Source organism: Lynx canadensis, chromosome B4 (genome assembly GCF_007474595.2).
Source record: "Lynx canadensis isolate LIC74 chromosome B4, mLynCan4.pri.v2, whole genome shotgun sequence".
In the NCBI taxonomy this organism is placed as follows: domain Eukaryota; kingdom Metazoa; phylum Chordata; class Mammalia; order Carnivora; family Felidae; genus Lynx; species Lynx canadensis.
In genome coordinates, this window is record NC_044309.1 from 74,457,307 (window position 1) to 74,481,200 (window position 23,894).

At 47.7% G+C, this 23,894-nt stretch overlaps 1 protein-coding gene across 3 annotated transcripts in view; it reads left to right on the forward strand.

Annotated features, from left to right (window-relative positions):
* The window catches only part of PFKM (phosphofructokinase, muscle), a 46,229-nt gene extending 22,693 nt beyond the window's left edge, over window positions 1–23,536 (forward strand). For all 3 annotated transcript variants that reach the window (XM_032593963.1, XM_030322457.1, XM_030322458.1), the window contains 22 exons: window positions 3,190–3,282; window positions 9,482–9,555; window positions 10,399–10,476; window positions 12,111–12,300; window positions 12,512–12,677; window positions 13,408–13,452; window positions 13,878–13,986; window positions 14,104–14,199; window positions 14,429–14,521; window positions 15,137–15,262; window positions 16,417–16,481; window positions 16,973–17,042; window positions 17,794–17,943; window positions 18,362–18,432; window positions 18,793–18,880; window positions 18,955–19,107; window positions 19,576–19,740; window positions 20,787–20,848; window positions 21,074–21,185; window positions 22,495–22,594; window positions 22,676–22,781; window positions 23,006–23,536. In XM_032593963.1, the coding sequence (XP_032449854.1) occupies window positions 3,190–3,282; window positions 9,482–9,555; window positions 10,399–10,476; window positions 12,111–12,300; window positions 12,512–12,677; window positions 13,408–13,452; window positions 13,878–13,986; window positions 14,104–14,199; window positions 14,429–14,521; window positions 15,137–15,262; window positions 16,417–16,481; window positions 16,973–17,042; window positions 17,794–17,943; window positions 18,362–18,432; window positions 18,793–18,880; window positions 18,955–19,107; window positions 19,576–19,740; window positions 20,787–20,848; window positions 21,074–21,185; window positions 22,495–22,594; window positions 22,676–22,781; window positions 23,006–23,150 (2,357 nt within the window). In that variant the 3' untranslated portion in view covers window positions 23,151–23,536. The remainder of the gene's footprint in view (window positions 1–3,189; window positions 3,283–9,481; window positions 9,556–10,398; window positions 10,477–12,110; window positions 12,301–12,511; window positions 12,678–13,407; window positions 13,453–13,877; window positions 13,987–14,103; window positions 14,200–14,428; window positions 14,522–15,136; window positions 15,263–16,416; window positions 16,482–16,972; window positions 17,043–17,793; window positions 17,944–18,361; window positions 18,433–18,792; window positions 18,881–18,954; window positions 19,108–19,575; window positions 19,741–20,786; window positions 20,849–21,073; window positions 21,186–22,494; window positions 22,595–22,675; window positions 22,782–23,005) is intronic.
* The last annotated feature ends 358 nt before the right edge of the window (window positions 23,537–23,894 follow it).

A 23,894-nucleotide genomic window follows, 5' to 3' on the forward strand; every position in this document is an offset into this window, starting at 1 on the left:
TATGTCTGTGTGTTTCTATGTGTGTGTCACTGTGGATCTATAAAGGTTGCTTATATATGAATCTGCGTGCATTTCTGTGTCCTGTGCCTCTTATAACTGGTTTAGAGATACAGGAGAAGGTTCTTTTTTGCAGGTCAGCACTCCTAACCTTCCCCCTCGTTAATGGTGAATTCTCTCCCTCACTGAAAACTCCACGGGTGGCAGATCCCTGTGTGAGTTTGTCAGTGATGAGCTCCCAGAGTGAATGAGAAGAAAAAACTCAAGGAAAATGGGATCAGCATACTCATGTTTTGTTCTTTCGTTTCCAAATGTTTGCCTTCTTATTTGCACCAGCTACTTAGTCTTTTTTTTTTTTTCTTGAGAACAGCAGAAATTTGGACATGAACACTCCAGTTAATAGGAGAGTGTCTGTATCCATATGTGTTTATTACATTCCTTTCACTGTCACTATATGCTTTCTTAAGTCCTATTTGTATCTCTGTGCGTTAGAAATAGAATATGGAGCTCTCTGTATCCAAGCATACTAAATAAAAGCTTTCATAGGTCTATGTGCGTTTTGTATTGTTCGTCAGTTCACTAATGCCTTCAACAAGGATTTATTGAACTGTTATGTGCATGGACTTCACCAGGCTTTGGTTAAGCTGTGGGAAAGTTTTAAAAAAATGAACGTGATCCCTCCCTGGAGGATTGTTCAGTCTAGTTAGGGAAAGTGGCTCGTAGCAGTCATCTATCCAGGGGTCTGCAAACTTTCTGTAAAAAGCCAGATAGTAAATATTTTAGTCTTTGCAGGCTATCTGGTCTCTGTCACAATAATCTACTCTGTTGTAGCACAAAAGCAGCCATAGGATAATGTGTGAAAGAATGAGAATGGTATGGACACTGAAATTTGAATTTCATGTAATTTTCACATGTCCTGAAATGGTTTTTTAAGCCATTTAAAAATGTAAAAATCTGGGGCACCTGGGTGGCTTAGTCAGTTGAGCATCTGACTCTTGATTTTGGCTCAGGTCGTGATCCCAGGGTTGTAGGATCAAGCCCTGCATCAGACTCCTTGCTGAATGTGGAGCCTGTATGAGATATTCTCTCTCTCTCTGTCTCTCTCTCTAAAAAAAAGTTTCTTAAAGAAAAATAAAAATGTAAAAACCTTTCTTTGTTTGCTGCCATACAAAACCAAAAAAAAGGGCTGGATTTGGCCTGTGCTCTGTAGTTTGTTGACCCCTGATCCAGTCCAACCTTATTGTCAATATATAAGAAGCAATTTAAATACCATATAAAGTAGTATTTAAGTGCTAAATGAATGATCTAATACCAGACAATATGTGATTAGAGGAGGTCCACAAAGAATCCCTCCTACGGCAATCAGTGAAGAGTTAATAGTCTTAATATTCATAGGATTGCAGCTAGGCCTGGCCTTAAATGATGGAGTGGGATATCTGTGAAAGGGCCAAGGTGGCCTTCTGGATGAGGGATGCAGTGTGCCCAGGTACACAAATGGGAAGGAGCAAAGTAATGTTCAGGTGATGATGGGACAGAAAATTCATGGGAACAAAGGTTCAAGCTTTGGCAAGGGCTAGATCATGGAAGCTTTGAATGCCAACTCAAGAATTTGGACTTTATCCATCAGAATGGATTATATGTAGTATGTCTGTGAATCTGTGTCCCATAATAATGCTATATATGTTTGTGTTTGTGTGTCTTCACGAATGTCTCATTGCACGTACTTTATTGGTATGTATGCAGATTTGTGTGTTTATGTGACCTGTGTCTTTATCAGCGGCTACCCTGATTTCCCCAGGTTCACAGCAGAAACATGAGCTGTGCATAAAGGTCATCAGCCCCGGTTCAAGTGATTTGGCCCAGTTCAAGTGAATGCATCCTCAGGGTCCTATGACCTACCCATGGAGGTTTATTCTATGTCTCTTGTAGAGTGGAGAAGGGAAACACAAACGGAGACCAGCTATTGTAGTAGGCAATTCAGGTGGAGAGAGGTGCCGAGGATCGCAAATAAGAGAAGGATAAGGGAAGATAGTAAGGGAGAAGAATAGGACTTGGTAACTTTTGACTCTCAGAGTAAGGAGGAGATCAATTTAAAAATTTAGATTTTAACCTGGATAACTGGTAGAGTGATGACTCCTTTGACATTTTGTGGACACAAAAGTGTGTCTTGTGTGTTCCTTTGAGAGAGATAAGCCCTAAAGACAATAATAGGAAGGTGTTCACATGGCGTGTGTACATAATCTATGTATATCTGGCTATGATTCTGTGTTGTTCTTCCCATTTGATAGCATGTAGTGTGAAGGGCAAGGCCTGAAGATGAGTCAAGAGAGGCTCAGGAGGCAGGAAGCCGGAGAGCGATGGGAGAAGGCATGGAATGTCTTTAACCATTCCTGAGCCTGAACCATCATTTTGTGCAGGCTCAAATGTGCATGTAAAACCTCAAACCCCAGTTCCAGCTTAGCCCAATTCCATAAAACGAAACCATCATCTTCACCATAACCCTGCCTTCCCTCACTTTTCTGCTTCCACTTGGCTGGTTCTCATCAGTGCCCCAAACCTCACCCGATTCCTACCGTCTGCAGCAGCCCTTCCCTTCATTAAAAGGAGGAATCCTTGAGGCCACCTTAACTTTCCTCCTTCTTTTCTCATTTCTTTTTTTTTTTTTTTTTGTCAACGTTTTTTTTTATTTATTTTTGGGACAGAGAGAGACAGAGCATGAACGGGGGAAGGGAGGGGCAGAGAGAGAGGGAGACACAGATCGGTAACAGGCTCCAGGCTCTGAGCCATCAGCCCAGAGCCCGACGCGGGGCTCGAACTCAGGGACCGCGAGATCGTGACCTGGCTGAAGTCGGATGCTTAACCGACTGCGCCACCCAGGCGCCCCTCTCATTTCTGTTCAGTCAACTGCCCTTCCCCTTGACCTTAGCTTGTTCTCCAAATAGACTCCAATTCAGGTGGGAGGGATTAGCCGGGACCTTTGCAGTCTTGGGTTTGATTACTGTGACATTTCAGCTTGTCAGTTTGTGGGGGCGTGGCCCTCTTCTGGAAGAAGTCCAAAACACCCAGGCTGCAAAGCTCAGACTTAGTATAGTAGGAGATCCTGACTGGGGTGGCTCTAGCCAGTCTAACAGAGCCATTTCCTGAGCACCTCAATCCACCTGTGTCTTAACTGATCGTGCTCTTGGATTCTAGAGTGGATCATGACCCATGAAGAGCACCATGCAGCCAAAACCCTGGGGATTGGCAAAGCCATCGCCGTGTTAACCTCTGGTGGAGATGCCCAAGGTAAGGAGGAAGGCCCTGCTTGGGGCGGGACAAAAAAACCATGGCTGGTAGGCCCTTTTGAGTTTCTTAACTCCCTTAGCCTGTAGAATAGAACTGTCCTTAATGTCCTCCTGCTGTAGATTCACACTGGAATCCTGGGCTTTCCCAAGAATCTCTGTCAGGTCTAAGTCCCCAAGTGCTTCTGGATATTATTTCCTCTACTTTAATTTACTCAAATCTTCATAAAACTTCTTTCCAAGTTTCTCGAAGATTTGGGACCATTTTGTTCCTTTGATACCTAAAAGACTGGTGTTTTCTCAAGCATCACTAGGAAGAAAGAGACTAAAGAGATAAACTTGTTGAGAAAGCAGTAGGTGGATTCACTTCAAATACATTGAAAATGGTGGGGAAAGGGGGAGATGCAGAAATTGGTATTTGGTGGGCCCTAGCTAGATCTTCAGGTATTACCTCTGAGGTACGTAGAGTTCCTGTACCAGCCAGGGTCCGGCACCACACTCCTACAGCACATTTCCTTCTACTGGGCACAGTTCTGCTTCATGCTTAGTTTTCTCTGGCCTTTCCTCTTCTTCCACTCCTTCGTCCCTCGAATAAGCAGGAATAGCAGCAGTTAATCGGTACAGACCCATGGGGTGAGGTGGGGGGGGGGGGGCAGAAAGCAAAGCCAGAGAGAACCCCTTTCTGGGTTGAGTCCCAGAAGCCTGGAAGTCAGGGAAATCAGGTATATGGAAAAATGAAGTGGGAGATAGGGAATGTGTGATTTTTTTTTCCTCCTGATGATCTTGTATATTGTAATTTATAATACGTTGAAATCTACCTTCAGAATCTCTTTGAGAGGGATACCAGGACATGGAGACTGTGCTGAGAAAAATAGAGAAGGAAAGAGATTTCAGCCAGTCTCCCCTTCACTCTGCACCACTCTCTGTAGGCTTCCTAAACTTTGTGTTAAGCACCCACTTTGCTTAGAGCCCTGCCTTGTATGTTATGAAGAAGTTAATTTCCTTTGGAAACTTATAGTTTTAGGAGGAAAGATAGCATACATTACTGGAATTCTTATGTAAGGCTTATAAATAACAAGAATCAAGTGTGCCTAACCAAGTAGAACCCACTTCTATAATGAACAGATAGGCTTTGGTTGGATTAACCAGGGAAGAGTTCACAGAGAAGGTAGATTTCAAGAGACTGAACTCTTCATTGAATGAATTCTTCATTCCACAGTGTCTGGTGTACAAAGTAGGTGCTATATAAACGTATTCTTAGTTAAATGCAAAGGACGTTATTGAGCACCTGCATTTCAAGCAGGATGGCAGGCACTAAGGATACATCAATGAAAAAGTTACACATTGTTCTTATGATCCTCATTATATGTTAGTAAATCTAGGCTTTAAGTATATTTTTTATCTAATGTATATTTAATTGTAATTGTGATATGTATTATGAACATGAGAATGCCAGAATGAGGACACTTAGGAAGAGGGGCACAGAGGTCTGAGTTCAGGAAGAGTGGCCAGATTAGGAATGCAGAGCCCTACTTGAGGCTGACCTCGCTTTTCTATTGCTTCTCTGCTCTCTCCTGGAAAGAATCCCATGCTCCATAAACTCTTGAGTGTTGATCCTAAAACCTTGGTAGGGTGGCCTGTGAAATTGGATTAAGTGAAGCAAGAAGAGCCTGCTAAAAATCCAAGTGAGGCATACAAAGTTAAGAATTTATGAAAAAGAAGGGCTCTCTGGAGAGGGAAAGAGGAAAAAAAAAAGAGACAGAGGGAGAGAGGGAGAGAGCTAGGATTTAACTTGGGTCTAAGAGCAGCAGAGCCCTTTCAGCTTCTGATCCTGAGCACAGAAACCCTCTTATTCTAGAGGGACCATCACCTGCTTTAAGGGAAGATCATTCTTGGAGGCAGGCGCTAGCATAAGCTGATTTCTGGAGGGCCAGCTGGACCAAGGCCTAGGGGATCCTGTGACAGGCACAGTGTACCCAGGGAAATATCCCACTGCGAGGCCACATAACATCACAGGTGCATGTGAGCAGGTGGTACAGGAAGAAACTAAGGGAGACAGGGAAGCAAAGCAGAAAACTCAAAGTAGAGTTGAGAGGTCTCAGCTGAAGGAGCAGCTCAAATAAAGTAGCGGCCTGCCCAGAGATAGGTTTAATGAATGATCTTCAGTTCTCCGAGGGAGAGGGCACAGAAATGACTTTTAACCCAGAGGCTGTGGGCCACATGGGAAAGTGAAGGTTGGGTTCTATAAAATCCACAGAGGCCACAGCTCTGTCATTCCCTGAGTTTAGCAAAGCCAATAACCTCTTAAAGCAGAAGAGAGGCCAGATTTCAGACACCCTGAGCTCAGAAACTGGGCTGAGTAGATACAAATTCCAGTCCAGGAATGGCCCCAGCTCTGCTAAACCATACCACATTTGCCCACACAACATTGGCTTATTCTGCTGGAAAGGATCTCAGTCATTGCTCTAGCCCTCTGCCTTCAGATGGGCAGTCCATTCCAAATACATGTTTATCCTGTTTTTAAAGGATTACAGGAACAGGGATTCTATTACCTCTCTGGATTGCTATTCTAGGATTCATAATATTAATTACATATTTGTCAGAAGTGTAATTCAGATCTAACATTTATTTTTCATGTTGGAATTAAAGGATTTTTTTTCCTGTTCAAAGTTCAATTAAGGTAGAAACTTTCTAACATCTGCTTTCAAAAAGATAGTGACCAAGTCATTTATTAGTTTTTTCTATCTCATGTCATAGAGACTCATTACCCATAGTTCTCCCCAAAGCCTCTTGCCTACAGTCTGTAATTAGAAACTCCAAAGTATGTGCTTCTGATGTTCTCCAGAGCCCCTCCTGGCTGTACCCAGAATACCCCCTGGGTGGTGCCTGTAATCTTATCCTTCGTCTTGCTTCTAATAAGTCAGACAGCTGCGAATAGAGAGTTATTTAGGGCAACATGGTACAGCTAAGGAGATCCTGGCCAGGACTGGTCTGAGGCCAGAATAGGCCAGTGATGTTAAGTAGGAGAGCCCAAAGAATTACTGGGACTCCTTAGCATAAGTTATGTGTATACATACTGGTAGGTGAATTCTAGGGAACTGGGGGGTTTGAAATGCAGGTATAGGGGACAATTAGAGTCCTAAAACTTGATTTCTAGGAAAACAGTTGTCCAGCTTAGAGGCAGGATGACCTCTGGAGGTTGATAAGACTGAGGTAAGAAGGTAAAAAGGGATGAGAGAAGAGAAAGAATCTTCTTTTCTTGTGGGATTTTTCTTCTGCCCAATAGATTTGGATATTTCCTACCTGCCATCTATTGTTTACTTTGTACTTAAAACCTTTTAAGTCATTTGTTTTTCTTAAATCTTTTCTCCCTACCCTTACTCAGCTTAGGAGTAGGAAACAGCATTCCAACCTATAGATTTCAGTAGAGTGTTTTTTCCTTATTTCTTAAGATTACAAATTCATACTCCAGAACTGTAGGTATCCAATAGACAAGCCCACAGGAATTGTGAAAGTCTAGAAAATAAATCAACAATAGTTTCATTTCTGTTCTGACCTACTGATTTATCCTTACTAAGGCACTGATGGCTTTGCATTGACCCTGACTTTGTTCTTTTCATACATGCAGGCTTTTCCTAAAGCTTCTGAGAAGCCTGCTCCCATCACAGAGTTTTCCATTTTGATTCCTTCAGTTTGAGGATGTGAACCTAGACTTCTAGACTTATGTGACTTTGCCTTAGTGATGGCGGAAGTGGGCTTTGACAGCAGTGCTCACCAGTGACCTCTTGTTGGCAAGCCCAACCTTCCCGTTCTTATCTTAGATTGATTATTGGAAGCATTTGGCAGTGTTACAACTTTTTGAAACTGTTCCCTTTGGCTTCCAAGACATGGCTAAGACCTGGGTTTCCTTTTGCCTTTCTTGCTGCTCCTTAGTTTCCTTCATGGAACCCATCATCCCCTGCCCATTCCCTCAGCGTTGGTTTTCCTCAGCGTTCCATTCCTTGCCTTTCCCATTCTAATTCTACATATTCTTGTGAGACCATCTCTCCCAAGTCCACATGGGTGTCCCACAAGAGCTTCAATCTCAACATATCCAAATACGAATGTATCATCCACACCCCTACCTGCCTGAATCAAAACTTGCCTCTGCTTAGTTAATTGCACCTCAGTCTTACTCTTTGCCTGTCAGTCATGGGGCTTTTCCATCTTCTTCTCCAACACTTTGAAATCTAACCACAGTGCTGTGCTTCTGTGCTTCTCTTTCCCCATTGCCTCCTGTCCAGTGTCTCTGTTTTGTCCCAAATCCCACTCTCTCAGTCTAGGCCCTCATTTCGTCTAGGCTGCCAGAGAGCCATCTTATCCCAGCGTCCTCCACATTGCCACCAGTGATCTTTTCTGATATACAGATAGCGTCATGTCTCTCCACTCTCAAAATTCTTCAGAGATTCTCCATCATTTGCAACTTTTGTTTTCTAGGCCAAAGACCTCCTTAAGAATCAAATGACAGCTGTGGACCTTCTCCCAAAGGAAATTCCCGTGCCCAGAAAACTTTTCATACAGTTTCATGGGTTCATGGATTTCCTGAAACCATCACCCATGGATCCCCAATCAAATCCTGGCCTACAGAATAAGAGCCAGGCTTCCTCGCGTGGCATACAGGTGCCTGCTTACCTTTGAAGCTTCACTGCTCACCACTTCCTGTCTTACGTTTTATCCTTTGTAATACCCAGTTACCTAAGGTTGTTTCTTGACCCTCACCTTTATTTGTGCTATTTTCCTGCCTAGAGCACTGTCCCCCAAAGTGGCCACCTGACATAAAAGATTTATAAGGAAATTGTCCTTTAGGTCTCAGGTCAAATGTTGTCTTTTCTGTATAACCTGTTCTGACTTCCTTTCTGGCAGCTTGGATGCTCCTTCTCCTTGTCCCCACTGCACTTTGTACAAATCTCCTTCATAGGGATCCATATTGTAACCATGTTATATTCTTCACAAGTCTTGAGGACCATTACCGTCTCCTGTATCTTTGCATCCCTAGACTGTATCATTCAACTGCTGTTTCCCTAGTGCCTAGATAGTGCCTGGAGTATGGTAGGTATTTAGTCAATATTTGCTCAGTGAGTGAATGGGCCTTCAATTTGATTTGGTGCTTATGGTCATCTAACACCAACTTTCGTCAGCCTGCAGAAAAAACCCTCCAAAATAGACATTTTGGTTTTGTTGGTTCTATTCTGCTCCAGGTAGCTTTGGAATTTACAGTAGTTCATGATGGATTTTAGCAGATTTTTCTAATTACTGGTTTCTCTAGTGCTCACTGGCACATGATATTTCTCCAGGCAGGGTTAAGGACCCTAGGAATAGATTGTAGATTGAAACAAAAAAATGTTCTGGGGTATCTGAGGGCAGGTGGCTAAAATGGTTCACAAGAAATTGATCTATCAGAGCTCTGAGATTCCCTGAGCATCACCGTGAGCCCCTTCTCACATGACAGGGCAGGATGGGGTTACCGGGATCAAGACCCAGGTATGCGTTCCATGTCTCACTGGGGAAGTTCTGCTCAGCACAATTATCAGTAGCATTGTTTCTAATACAGAGGCCGTTATAGCTTCCCCCTTGTGTTGTGTGCTGTGCAGGGTGGTTCCTCCACAGTACTCTTGGGAGAGACAGTTCTCGTCACTGAGTAGCTACCGGAAAGGGAGACTACTTAACATGGGAGAGAGGGGAAAGGCTCTCCTCTCTGTTTTAGTCCTAATTAATTTTAGTCCTGATTGTCTCCCAGTGGAGAGACTGGGCTCTGTGACCTTGACCTCTTTGAACTTCAGTTTCCAAATCTGTAAAATGGAGGTAACTTCAGGGTTGTGGAGAGGATTAAATGAGATGAGGTTTGACAGGCGTTTAGCAGTGTCTAACCCTACTGTAAGCATTCAAGATTATTATTCCCCAGATTGCCCTGGCAGGGAAAGGTCTTAAGAAAGATGGGATTGGGGGGGGGGGGGAAGGGAGATGAATTGGAGGTATATGGAGCTACATTAACACTGACCACGATAATTTAGTGTTGGGGTGGCGGGGGGGAGGCCAGAAGACTTGGAGGAGAAGAGTATTCTAGATTCAGAGAAAAGCCTAAGAGAAGGACTGAGATATCTTGTAGTCCAGGCTGCTTTTCTCAGGAGTAACCTCTTCCTGTCGTCTTCCTTCCCTCCTTTCAGGTATGAATGCTGCTGTCAGGGCTGTGGTTCGAGTTGGTATCTTTACTGGTGCCCGTGTGTTCTTTGTCCATGAGGTTGGTTTTCTACTTTGTTCTCCATCATTCTTTCTCTGTTTTATGCTCCCCCCTCCCTACTTCCTGTTTCCTCACCTCCCAGTTACATGCTATGCCTGACCTATCTCAGCTCCCTGTCTCCAAGAGTGTCTCTCCCTGACTCCAGTCTCCAGTAATGATGGTAGGATATAGGGATCTACAGATTGGGTCCTCATGTTGCCCGTTCAATTTAAAGGAAGAAGTAACTCTCTCTTCCCCTTACCTCCACCAAAACAAAGAGAGAAGCTGAAATGAGTATTTCAGAGAAAATTTAGTATGTCCTGAGACAGAGCCTTTGGAAAGAACAAAGTCTCATCAGATTTCTGCAGTTTGCTGTACCTTCTGAAGTTCTAACTCCTCTTCCTTCTCTCCCTTCCCTCTCATTCTTTGCCCACTCTTCTCCCTGTAAGGTTTATCTGCCTTCTCCTAAATTGTATTTTTTCAAGTCCCATTTCTCTCCTGCCCTTCTTCCACCACCCTTCTCTTTTCCCTCTACTGTTATCAAAACTATCTGCTGTTTAGTTCCCCAGGAAAGCAGATTGGAGGACATGGGATAAACCAGAAGCAAGAAGAATTAGGATGAAATATTAGGAAGGACATCCTGACCTTTTGAGATTGCAGGGAAATAGAAGAGGGTGTTGAAAGGTTGATGTCTTCTTCCTTGGACTGTGTTAAATATGACAGTGTCATGGGCATCCAGGGATCAGTAATGGGAGGAGATGACTTGATTCTCAGAGAACTGCTTCCCAGAGATCCTGTCCTAATCGTGGGGGTTTAGGGAAAACTGGCTTAGCAGAAGTTGAATGGGTGTAATGTGCTCCACAGGGTTATCAAGGCCTGGTGGATGGTGGAGATAACATCAGGGAAGCCACCTGGGAGAGTGTTTCGATGATGCTTCAGCTGGTATGTTCCAGAGGACTCCTGTTCCTTATTTTTCCTGTCCTTGTCCCACCCCACTCTGGTTTGGCCTCATGGTTGCTCAAGTTTCCCCCATGTGGCTCGACGTGAAGGGTTCTGTGACAAGAGAGGTGCCACGACTGCCCTTTACTCTTTGCGTTTGAAAACATCACCCTGGTTTCCTAGGGTGGCATGGGGGTGGGGGTGCGGTCACAGGACAGTTTGCTCTTTACGGAAAGGTCACAGGCAAGACTTAAGGAACTGGCACGTAAGCAGGAGTTGCTCTGGAGTCACAGGGAGGGTCTGGCCAGGAAAATAACCTTCCCAGAGGCCTGGAGCCAGAGCCAGAAGTAGAGCTGAAATCTGCCGGTCCTCATGTGATGATGAGAAGGTCACTTGAAACCACACTGTTTGAGGGAGGAAGGAACCAGCACAGCCTTTTAGAGTTTCCAAAAATACCTTAAGATTATGCGGATTGTATCCATAACCCTTTGTGCTACTTTCCGTAAGTCATTATATACCTATATTTTCTGATTTACTGAAAAATCCACAAATTACATTTGTACCCCCATTCTTTACCGCAGTCCTCTAAAAATCCATGGGAAGAAATACAATATGCAGTACTTAGCGAAGATTCTTTATAGGCAATGGTGCCTGCTGTTAAGTGGTCTGAAAATGAGTCAGAATTCTCTATCAGTACTCCCAAAGGCATGAATGCCAGAAGCTTGTACGATTTGTGAAAACCCTAAGTATACTTACCTCTCCTGGGGCATCTATAAGTCCCTGGGGATTTAAGGCTTTCTATACTCAGAACTACTTTTCCTGTGAATATGTGGATATTGTGTCTCCTTCCACGAGCACCATAGATCCCGAGGAGTGAAGGGGAAAGGATTGGCAGGGCCTGGTTACAATTAGAAATCAGTGAGTTCAAGAGGGAAAGCACATTGGGATGACCAAGCACGTTGGGATGAACTGCTAATTATAGTGTGGACACGATCCAATAAAGTCAGGCCACTGGGGAGAATTTCCAAAGACTAAAGTCAGTGCTACATCTTACATTTCTAAGAACATGTGAAAGACGGAGATTGTCCAAAAGCCAACAGTATGTATGTATTCCTTTGCTCTCCTTGAGGATAATCACTTTGATGACAAAGCCTTCAATGAAATGGGTTAATCTTAGCAGTCTTCTAAGAGGTGTAGCAGAATATAGGAATGACCCTATGATAGCTCAGCCAGAATTATTTCCCTTTCCTTTAGAAAGAACAAATGACTTTTTTTTTTTAAAGTTTATTTATTTATTTTGAGAGAGAGTTGTGAGTGGGGAAGGGGCAAAGAGCGAGGGAGAGACAGAATCCCTAGCAGGCTCTGCACTGTCAGCGCAGAGCCCGAGGCAAGGCTCAATCCCACGAACTGCAAGATTGTGACCTGAGCTGAAATCAAGAGTCGGACACTTAACCAACTGTGAGCCACCCAGATGCCCCTAGAAAGGACAAATGACTCTTAAGGATGTCAGGGCACTTTCTAGAAAGCCAGGTAGTTATGATAGCTCATCACGATGTTGGAATAGGGGAAATCTTAGCATGTCGAGCTCAAATTTGGCTGTGTCATCTGGGGAGCCGACTTCTACTTCTTCCCCACAGGGAGGCACAGTCATTGGAAGTGCCCGGTGCAAGGACTTCCGTGAACGAGAGGGACGACTCCGCGCTGCCCACAACCTGGTGAAGCGTGGGATTACTAATCTGTGTGTCATCGGGGGTGATGGCAGCCTCACTGGGGCTGACACCTTCCGTTCTGAGTGGAGTGACTTACTGAGTGACCTCCAGAAAGCGGGTGAGACATTGTCATAAGTATTGTTTGTGCGCATGCACACACACCCCTCTCCTCCCATTGGAGGAAATCATCACCCAGACACAAAAGGGAGGTCTTTGCCCTCCTTTCTCTGCCATTGCTTATGCTTCCCATTGGCTGCAGTTCCTTCTCTCTCCAGTCATCTGCTCTTTAGGCATGTCAAGGTGGCTCCTGGTTTGCTTCTCATTGCCAGGTAAGATCACAGCGGAGGAGGCTACGAAGTCCAGCTATCTGAATATCGTGGGTTTGGTGGGCTCAATTGACAATGACTTTTGTGGCACTGATATGACCATTGGCACTGATTCCGCCCTGCACCGGATCATAGAGATTGTGGACGCCATCACCACCACTGCTCAGAGGTTAGGGGACTTGCGGGGGGCAGGTGGGGCAGTGGAGGAGGATCGCAGCTGGGGCAGGCTACAGGGCTAGGGCGTCTAGAGAAGATTAATGCCCTTGGGCTCTAGACCCCCAATGACCCATTTTCTGGGGTGGGAACACTGTCTTTAATGAAGAAGCATCCCTAAAGCCCTGAAATTGCACTGCTGTCTACAGGCCGTATGTTTGCCCCTTGTCACTGTCTTGCCCACTGTCCACAGTGTAGCTCTGAGGGCTTTGATACCTGTAGGGTCTCCCAAATGATCAGTGTCCAACCTGAGACAAATCCAGGGAGCTCCAAACCTTAGCCACCCTTTCAGCTATAGTGTAGACTGTAGAGGCCGTCACTGCCGCTGCTCAGTAGGCGGCCTGGGGAGGCAGTGTGGGAGAATGGGAGGCGGAAGGTAACAGTTTGCCAGGGTCATCCTAGGGGATTCCAGGCTGATGCTGGTCGAGTCCTCACTTCTTCACTTCTTTTCCTATTTTCTCTTTCCTTTCCTGGACCCCATTGCTCCCTGGAACAGAGCCACAGTACTGACACCTTTTACTGCTATGTTTTAGTCAGCCTGGTCTTCCTGGTCTCTCCAGAAACCTGCTGGGAGGTCTAACAATATAAATGCGTCTCCCAGGGAGGTTTTGCGGCCTACATGTGGGTGGCGGCTTGGGACCATCAGGACACTTGGACTGTAAACGTTCTGTGTCTGTCTCTTGCAGCCACCAGAGGACGTTTGTGCTAGAAGTGATGGGCCGGCACTGTGGGTAAGATCCCCGTCTCGACTCATCTGTTCTGTGGAGCCAGCAGTAGCCTTCTCTTCCCCAGAGAGTCCAAAGAGGTCTCCCAGGGATAGCAGATTCAGAGGTGTCCATGCTTGTCTCGGTTATGGCCCCCTTTCCCCACCCCCGTACCCACGCGTGCAAGGGTGTGCCTGTGTGCCCGTGCACAGGACAGACACTGCTCTGAGATTAGAAGCCACCATGGCAAGTGAGCACAAAGAGACGGTGCCCTTCAGGGACAAAACTTCACTGAGAGGCTGTCTCAGCGGCGCTCTTACCCTCACCCCAAACATGAAAGCACAGATCCTCACACATTTCACCACCTATGGGAACAGGCAGACCTGCCAGGTACGGGTTAGGCAGTCTGTGGAGCGTGGCTCCTAGTGTGACGCTTCTGCCTCTCATCTCAGATACCTGGCCCTTGTCACCTCTCTCTCCTGTGGGGCTGACTGGGTTTTTATTCCTGAGTGTCCACCGGATGACGACTGGGAGGAACATCTTTGTCGCCGGCTCAGTGAGGTACTGGCACTTTATTTTGCCCTTGAAAAACCACTCGCCTGTTTCACTGATGATGCACTTCCCCTTCATCGGTTTCATCCCACTGACCTCACCTCTTTCCTCTTTGTTCTTGACCAGACAAGGACCCGTGGTTCTCGTCTCAACATAATCATTGTGGCTGAGGGTGCCATAGACAAGACTGGGAAACCCATAACCTCAGAAGACATCAAGAATGTTAGTATGAATGAAACCAGAGAGGCCTTGGACACCACCCCCCACCCCCTTCCCCAGTGACTTCTGAGTCTCCCCTTAGTCCTTCTGTACATCTCTCCCCAGGTTTCCTGCCCCCTGGTTTCCCAGGAAGATAAAAGATAAGAGGCTAAGCCATCGTGGTTTATCTAAGCCTCTGCTTGTTTTTTCTCTTTGACTCTGTATCTCTCTGTCCCTCTTTTGGTGTCCTCAGCTGGTGGTGAAGCGTCTGGGATATGACACCCGGGTCACTGTCTTGGGGCATGTGCAGCGGGGTGGGACACCATCAGCCTTTGACCGGATCCTGGTAAGTCATGGGGTTCTGTGGCCCTTGCGTCTTAGAACCCAGGACTTGCTGTCCTTCCCCTGCAGAATCCCACTTCCCAAGACAGGGGCTTACACCATTGGCCATGCCGCCTCCCTCCAGCTTCTGGACTGCAGTGGCCCTTGACTCATTCCCATCCACCCGAGTTCTCTTCTGTTGCAAAAAATGATGGGAAATTATATGCTCTCCAAATAGTGAGGTCTAATATCTCAGCTTTGATCATTAGTAAAATTATTAAGATCTAGCCTTAGACACTCAGGTTGAACCCTCTCATCCTACTTTCGTTAGAAGAGAGAGGCAATACTCTCCCTTGTTTTATCAATAAGAAGGGCATATTAAGCCTCAGTAATCTCCTTGATTACTACAATGGACATGCTTCTCTGGAACCAAATAGAATTCTAATGGTAAGATGATGAAGAATCAAGCTTTAGATGAAATCTGGGTAGGGAGATAAAGCCCCATAAGCTCTTAGCTGTAGTCCTTAAATGTGCAATTCAACCCTGTGATCTGAAAGGGCCTCAGGTGCCCTGGCTCTTCAGGCCCAGTCCAGATGGGGAGGCCTGAACCAGACTGTCTTTGCTCCCTGGGTTCCTGCAGGGCAGCAGGATGGGTGTGGAGGCAGTGATGGCACTTTTGGAAGGGACTCCAGACACCCCAGCCTGTGTGGTGAGCCTCTCTGGGAACCAGGCTGTGCGCCTGCCCCTCATGGAGTGTGTCCAAATGGTAAGTACCGACCTCAGCTCCCCTTCCTAACAGCCCAAGCCCCTGTCTTTGAGCTAGAGCTTAGAGGGAAAGAGACCAACTTCGAAGGCCACTGGAACTCCTGTTGGAGATGGGAAGGCAGCATGGTGTAGTTAAGAGTCAAATGAGGAAAGGGCACAGTAGGCTTTGCATAGGAGCTGTCCCCTCTCTAAGCCTCAGTGTCCCCATCTGTTAAATGTTCCTAAGAAACGTGGGAGACGCTACATCTTACCAAGTAGTGAGACCCAACGTCGCACAATATCCAGCCTCGGATGCTTTTGCCATGTCTTTGTTGGAAAAGAAACGGAGTATGTCTCCAAACGTTATTAAAAGCAGGGAATAGTATTATGGTCTGGCTGGCTAGCTCGTATGTTTCTATGATTTCTACCTTGAACATGTTTCTCTGAAACAACGTGAGGTTCCTAACACTCACCCTGAGGGCTACTGTAAGGAGCAGAGGGAAGCTTTGTAGAAGGTCTGATGCAATATCTGGAAAATACCGGGTGCTCAGGAAATGGCTCTTATTACAAAGGAATCACTCCTGTGATACCACAGACCAGTGTGTCTGGGGCTGAGGTGTCTGGCTGATTCTTAGGACTGGCCTGCATGCTCAGGGCTGGCTCCCCATTTCCTGGCCTGCTTCTCCCTCAAACTGGGAGTCCCAGAAACCTACAGCCTAGACAGGCTCCAGCCTTGCTTGGAACTATGTATCCCAAAAGCTAAAGCGCAGGCTCACAGAGCAGAAATCAGTAGCTGGGAGACACACGGCAGGGATCAGCTTTTCTTCCTAACTGGGATCCTTAGGGTCTTCTTCATACACTCAGTTTAGAGGCTACTTTCAGGTTGCGGAATGGAGGAAGATGCTATTTTATCTGTGAGCACTCCTCCACTCTGAAAAATATTCGAATAAGTAGAGCATTGAATCAGCTCCTTCCTTTGGCTGCTCATTTCTCCGAAAATTAAGGAAAAACAAAGATGCTGCTTTCTGTGAATGTTTGGGGAGCATAGCAAAGGTGGGAGGCGTGGTGGGTAGGATCCAGGCATAAGAGTGGAGACAGAGCGTTACCACGGGCTAGGAATCCAGCTGTGTAGAACCCTGCCCTGTAGTCATGACTCTTGCTGTGCTCCTCCCTCAGACCAAAGATGTGACCAAGGCCATGAACGACAGGAAATTTGATGAAGCCATGAAGCTGAGAGGCCGGTGAGGAATGACCGGAAGCTCACTAGCTACAGAAATCAGATATTGGAATGGAGCAAAAAACGGACATGGTTTCAGACCCAATATAAGAGCTTCTGCCCCTCCCTGTTCTTATTGTCTCTGTGACAGTTCCTTCCTGAGAGAGTTGGTTGTGAGGTGACCAGGAGGCACAGTTTGTCCCAGGGATGCTCTTCCTGGGATTGGCCTGCTGTAATCCGGTGGTTTTTGTGTGGGTTCCAGCCAGGTTTTCAGCTTCTCTAGCCAAGGGACAGCATGTCGTGCTGAGTGCAGTGCCTGGGAGAAGAGTCCTCAGGGAGGGTTTGATCGGTTACTGGCCCTTTTTCAGCCCCTGCCCAGTCCCTGCCAGGTCCCAGTTATGTCCTTTGAGGTTTGCCCAGCTGGACTTCACACTGGGAACAGAACTTTAGATCCCCTTGGCTGCTGGCCGTGAGGAGCGGCCTGAAGACCCCCCACCCCACCTGTACTTTTTCCAGGAGCTTCATGAACAACTGGGAAGTGTACAAGCTTCTGGCTCATGTCAGACCCCCAGTCTCTAAGGGACCGGTGAGTTCTCTCCCTTTGACTCTGTCTCTCAGTCTCCCTCCGTGAAGTGCCACCTCCACTCGTATAACCTAGAGCCTGGCCAGCTTCTTCGCCCACTAAAATCTCCAGTGCCGAGTCCCTGACCCTACTAAGAAATTTTCTCTTAGCACCCCCAGATACCAGCCCCATGTTCTTAATGTGCCCCGGACGTCTCTGCCCCAAGGCCCACATCCAATTTAGGATCGACGAGGTAGCGTGCAAGGACTGGGAAAGAGATTTACGGATTAATCCTTTGGGCAGACCTGGGAATGAGCATATGAGTGTACTTCAGCCACTTCTTCCCCTGAAGTAGTGGTTCTCGGTACTGAGTGTCTATCAGAATCATCTGGGCTGCTTATTTAACGTGCAGATTGCTGGATCCTTCCCTCAGAGAGGATTTAGCTCTGGGGTCGCAGCCAGGAATAGGTTGGTTTAACAGGCTCCCTAGATCAGGCGGTCCAAATATCACACTTTGGGAAATGCTGCCCTGGAAGGCCTCATTCGTTACGTAATGCTATCTACGGGCAGGGACAGCGGTTTTCCTTATTGATTTGTGATAAAGAATTTGCTTCCACAGGATGAGGGAACAGGCTGTGCTGGCATTCCTGGAGAGGGGGTACATTGTCCAGAGGCACATGTCCTGACCCTAGGACCATGAGGGACACAGGGTTCAGCTTCCCTTACTGACCTGTCCCCCTCTGCGCCCTGCTCCCTCTCCACTTCTTCTCCCCAGAGTAGCATACACACAGTGGCCGTGATGAACGTGGGGGCCCCAGCCGCAGGCATGAACGCTGCCGTCCGTTCCACCGTGAGGATTGGCCTCATCCAGGGCAACCGGGTGCTGGTTGTACATGATGGCTTCGAGGGCCTGGCCAAGGGTCAGGTACGGGGACTAAAAGGAGGAGGGCACGTACTCTGAGGCACGTAGCAGGGGTGACCTGTCGGTCTTTTTCTTTCTCCTGGCCCCTCCCCTCTCTCTCTCTCCCTTTCTTTCCTCTCAGGGTTTGAGCAGAAGTAGATGCTTAATTTTAGGGCAGTATGAATAGGCAGGAGCCACGGAAATGAACCCTTTACAGGCAACCACCTTGTTTAATTCTCTGTCCCAAAGCTCAGTGCAGTGCCTGGCATAAGTAGGTGCTTACTATTTGTGAATGGGCAATAAGACCAGAGGAAGTTCACTGAGGTGGGGAAAAGCCGATGCGTGGTGGTCCTCTTCCAGCCAGGGGGGTGTCGGGGTGGGATCAGAACTCAGGAAGTAGCATTCAGTCCACAAGGCAGACCTGTGTGATCTTTTCCTGCAGATCGAGGAAGCTGGCTGGAGCTATGTTGGGGGCTGGACTGGCCAAGGTGGTTCCAAACTTGGGACTAAAAGGTAAGTGGCATTTTGGAAGCACCTCCTCCTAGTCACCCCTAAAGATGTCCCTTGGAATGTGGGTGTCAGTTCATTAGGTCAGCGTCTACACTGCTGTAGTCTGCATCTTCTGTCCACAAGCTCACAGTTGCCTCAGTGAGGGCAGGCCTGCATATCTAGACATCGCTTAGCAGCTCAGGCAGTTTTAAGCCCCAGGATGTGTACTTACACAGCCATGAGAGGGGTGGCAGGGAAGGGGGCACAGGTCAAGAAGTTACACATAAAGCACATTCTAATTCTAGCTTTTTTCTCCCTCAACTTTGCTTAATTCTCCAAATTCCATCACCTCATCGCCCACCCCGCCTCATCCCAATCAACTAGGACTCTACCCAAGAAGAGCTTTGAGCAGATCAGTGCCAACATCACTAAGTTTAACATTCAGGGCCTTGTCATCATTGGGGGCTTTGAGGTGAGTGCCCTCCCGTTTGTTCCCCTCCTCCCCACTTTTCCCTCTCCCCTCATGGCTGCCACCCTCCTTCTCAGGCTTACACAGGGGGCCTGGAACTGATGGAGGGCAGGAAGCTGTTTGACGAGCTGTGCATCCCGTTTGTGGTCATCCCCGCGACGGTCTCCAACAACGTCCCCGGCTCGGACTTCAGCGTGGGGGCTGACACAGCACTCAATACTATCTGCACGGTGAGAGCCCGCCCCCGCTTCCCAGGCCTCTGGCCAGCTCTGTAATCCCTGGACCACGTGTGCTGGAGAGTGAGCTACTGTTTTTGTACTAACCAAGTGACAGTGTTCGAACGGTGCCTCTTCGAGCCCAGGCCCTTATGCACTTTATTTCTCCACGCTACGGTGTTCATTCTCACCTGTCAGCCTCCAACGCATCAGTACTCTGCGTCCCAAATGTTTTTTTCCGTCCTGAGGTCAGATAGCCTAATTTCCCTGCCCTGAACAACACAGAGGGTAAGTACAGCTTCCTTCCCAGGAGGCGAGTTCCACAGGGCAGTTGGCAGGTGTGCCGGCCGCCCCCTAAGGCAAGAACTTGATGAGGCGTAGGGGCCTGGCTGAGCCGGGGAGGTTGGCATTCTGGGGCAGAGAAGTGACAAGGATCAGACCCCGGACTCTGTCTTTCTAACTGAGACCCCTTTGTCTTTGCAGACCTGTGACCGCATCAAGCAGTCAGCGGCAGGCACCAAGCGTCGGGTGTTTATCATCGAAACGATGGGTGGCTACTGTGGCTACCTGGCCACCATGGCAGGACTGGCAGCTGGGGCCGATGCTGCCTACATTTTTGAGGAGCCCTTCACCATTCGGGACCTGCAGGTAGATGGTCACTCAGAGCCTGTTATGCAGCTCTCCCCTGCCCTAGTCTGTCCCCACAGCATCTTGAGCTGTGAGAGCTCAAGATGAGGATAGCTGCTTGGTCTCTGGGGCCCTGCGAGGAAACTAGAAAGAGCAGCAAGAGGGCATCTCCGGTGTAACCTCGCACGCATGACCACAGCTGCTGTTTCTGGAGCATTCGTGTCGAAAGCCCCATGTTGCTAAGCCCTTCTCAACGTGTTTTTGCATTTTGTCTTCAAAACACACGTGCAAGGGAGCTATTATTATCTCCGTGTTATGGACGAGAAAGATTTAGAGAGGTTAAAAGACTTTTCTAAACTTGTGAGTAGGTGGTTTAACTAACAGAGAAAGTCGGTGGTGTCTCTACTGATCATGCCACCCGCCCTGGGCTCCCTTGCTACCAAAGCAGACTCTTCTCTTTCCTGTCCCTTCCGGGGTTGGGGTAGGGCGCTCCGATTCCTTTTTCTCAGAGGGGCCGTATGATCCTAGTTTTCCAAGATCTCAGTTCACTGGAGGGAAGAAGAGCCACAAAGTGCAGGGGCAGCAGGCTGAGGGAACTCCCTCATGCAAGAACTCAAGTGCCTGCTGGGAATGGAGGGTGGGAGTCATCCTCCTTCACCCCCAGCTCAAAGCCCAGATGAAGGAACTGGTTCCTCCCAAGCGAATCACTGCTGCACCGACAAGCAACCCATTCAAAGGCCAACACTGAGAGCAGAGTCGGCCCTCTGAGGGAAGGGAAGCAGAATCCCCTGGAAGGGGACACTGGGAGCAGGTGGAAAGGTGAAGACCGGCAGTTACCACGGCTGTCCTTAACTCACCCTCTCCCAGTTCTGCTTGGCTCGTTTGGAGTCTTTGTTCACATTGCAGTGTGCACTGAACTTCTCACAGGGACTAGGCACAGATTGTAAACAGCTCTCTTCCAGTCTCTCTCCCCATCTGGAGAGGCCTGGTGGGGAACAAGAGATCCGTGCACTTGCCCGGCCTTATCCACTCCTGGCAAGGCTTAAGATTTACTCTCTTATTTTCAGGCAAATGTTGAACATCTGGTGCATAAGATGAAAACCACTGTGAAAAGGGGCTTGGTGTTAAGGTACCTCATCCATGGTGTGTTTCTAAGTGAAGAGAACAGTTAGGCTTTGGCTCTAGCCCACAGAATGAATCCATGGTTGGGATGCCCTGAGGAATTTGGGGACACAGAGAACCGGAGCCATGGGAGGAGACAGAAAAGGGAAGAACAAAGCCTACTGAAGCAGAAAAGGGTTGGGAGGGATGGGGAGACAACCAAAGTCACAGGCTTTTGGTCTCTACCTGGCAGGAATGAGAAGTGCAATGAGAACTACACCACGGACTTCATCTTCAACCTGTACTCTGAGGAGGGGAAGGGCATATTTGACAGCAGGAAGAATGTGCTTGGGCACATGCAGCAGGTCGGGAAAACACCCCAGTCATACCCTTCACCAGATGGCCACAATCCCCGATAGCCATTGGGTCTCCCACTGGTCCCCAATCTGCTGGAGGCTGTCGGTGCCACCACAGAGCACGAGCCTGCAGTTTTTACTGTCACAGAATCGCAACAGCGTTACCCTGGAAATGGCCTTCGAGGTTATGTGATCCCTCCTGGGGCAGGGCTTCTCAGCACTGGCACCATTGTCATTTGGGGCTGGATAAATCTTTGTTGCGGGTGGCTGTTCTGTGCCATTGCGGGATGCTTTAGCAACATCCCTGGACTCTACCCACTAGATGCCAGTAGCACCTCCCTCCTAAGTTGTAACAAATACAAAATGTCTCCAGACTTTTGCCAAATGTCCCCTGGGGGGCAAAATCATCTCCAGTTGAGAACCACTAATTCAGATGAAGAAAATGAGGCCCAGACGGGAGAAACAACTTTTTTAGGGCCGCTCATCAAGCTTGGGTGAGAGCCAGAATGCACTCCAGTGCTCTTCCCAGCATGCCATGCTGCCTTCCTGTGCAAGAAGTACAGCCATCTTGCTGGTGTTGGGCTCTGTCTGCACTGACCGGGGTTTCCGGGGGAAATGAATTCCCTTCTGCTATCCACATTCAATCCCCACCACGGCAGGCCTCGCTCACAGACGGTACTGGTGGTCTTAGGCCTCCCCATCCCAAATGTCCCCAGCTGATTCTGCTTAAGTATGGACCTTTGACCGTTGTCTACCTACCGATGAATTCCCAGTATCCTCAACTTGAATGAGCTTATTAGCCCCTGCAGGAATGGGATCTGACTGGATAAAGCATGGCGATCTATTCCCCACTTTCCCACCTCCTTTCACTTAGTTCAGAGAAAATCTGCATGATGTTTTATATTATTCTGAGGTGCTACCAAGGACATCTATGTTGGTTCACAAGGAACACTTCTGTCGATGATGGTGACTGACAAAAGCTGCTAGGCTGAAGAGGGGCAAGGAGGCGACTGGCCAATCAGACCGGAAGTGAATGAACAGGATCTGGCAGCTGTGGAGCTAGAGGCAGCAGTTGTGAGACCAGGTCCCCCCATATCTAATTAGCTACTCTTACCCCTGGTAAATGGCCAGATAAGCTGTGCCAGCTCACTCTGTTCTCAGCGCTGTCTCAGGATTTCCTTCATGGTTAGACTTCTGGATTCCTGTTTCCAGCTGCAAACCTGGGGCCTGTTCTTTCCTTTTTTTCTGTGTGTATTCAGGTATCTCTGCCACTTCATTAGAGTCCTTCCCTCTGTAATTTTTATGATTCTTTTTCCAGGGTGGAAGCCCAACTCCGTTTGACAGAAATTTTGCCACTAAGATGGGTGCCAAGGCTATGAACTGGATGTCTGGGAAAATCAAAGAGAGTTACCGTAATGGTAGGTGGGGTAAGAGGGTAAGAACCCCCCATAGTGGCTGGTTCCCCATTATAGAAGCCTACTGACCATCGTGTATTGCAGGGAGGATCTTCGCCAATACACCAGACTCAGGCTGTGTTCTGGGGATGCGTAAGAGGGCTCTGGTCTTTCAACCGGTGACTGAGCTGAAGGAGCAGACGGATTTTGAGTGAGTACATCTCCTTCCCCGGTAGTTTCAGGATCTGCTCTTCCCAGCCTGTTCGCTGTCTTCGATCCTTTTATCTTAGGAGTAACACCTGGACTCGTACCCGTTTCGGATCTTAGGCCATGTCCTAAAATCCAGCCTCTTCTGCTCAACTTGTTCCTATAAGCTTTTGATAGAAATCAGTTGGGGTGCTGAAAGATTAAATCATCTGTCTCATTCCTCTGTAGCCACCGCATCCCCAAGGAGCAGTGGTGGCTGAAGCTGAGGCCCATCCTCAAAATCCTAGCCAAGTATGAGATTGACTTGGACACCACAGAGCACGCCCACCTGGAGCACATCAGCCGGAAGCGATCTGGAGAAGCTTCTATCTAACCCTCTTTGGAGTGAGGGTAATGGATTGTCTGATCATGGTCAGCTCACCCCCTGATAGATCCAAGTCCATGCATTCTCAAGTGTTTTAGCCCATTTTTCATTAGGTTTCCTTTTAATCTGCACCTGTAGCCATGACCAGCTCTGGCCAGGGAGCTGAGGCAGTGGGCAGTGCGTAGAAGGTCCTTTGAGGTAGAATTTATCATCACTTCTACCCCAGCTTCATCTGTCACACAAGACTGGGCTCCTCTAGTGCTACTGCTAGATTTCAACTACTCGGTTAGAATCTTCCTAAAAATAAGCTCTATTTATTTCTTGTGATAACAAAGTCTTGGTTCCTCTACTACTCTGACTGCAGTAACACTAATAAAGGCCAACTGGTCACTGTGCTTTTGGTTCTCCTGTTGTCACTTTTGTAAGTAGAATGTCATACTGTCAACCCAAAGCACCAGACCCTGCTCAGACAGACATGTGGGAAAATGCAGCCCATATGATCACCCCATGTACTCCTCTCCATCTCTTGGCTCTGCACATACGGTCCTAGAACATCGTATACTGGTCCTTACCCCCTATCGCACACTAGTCCCTCCTGCATCCTCTGTAGCCATAAGGTGCCCTGCCAGTCTCCCTTAAGCATGAAGTTGCGTTTCACCTCGTGATCATATACCCATTACCTAGGGGTTTTTCCAGCCATTCCATGATCTCTACTTCTCTTCTGACAACTCAGGGTTCTTCCTTCTCAACTCT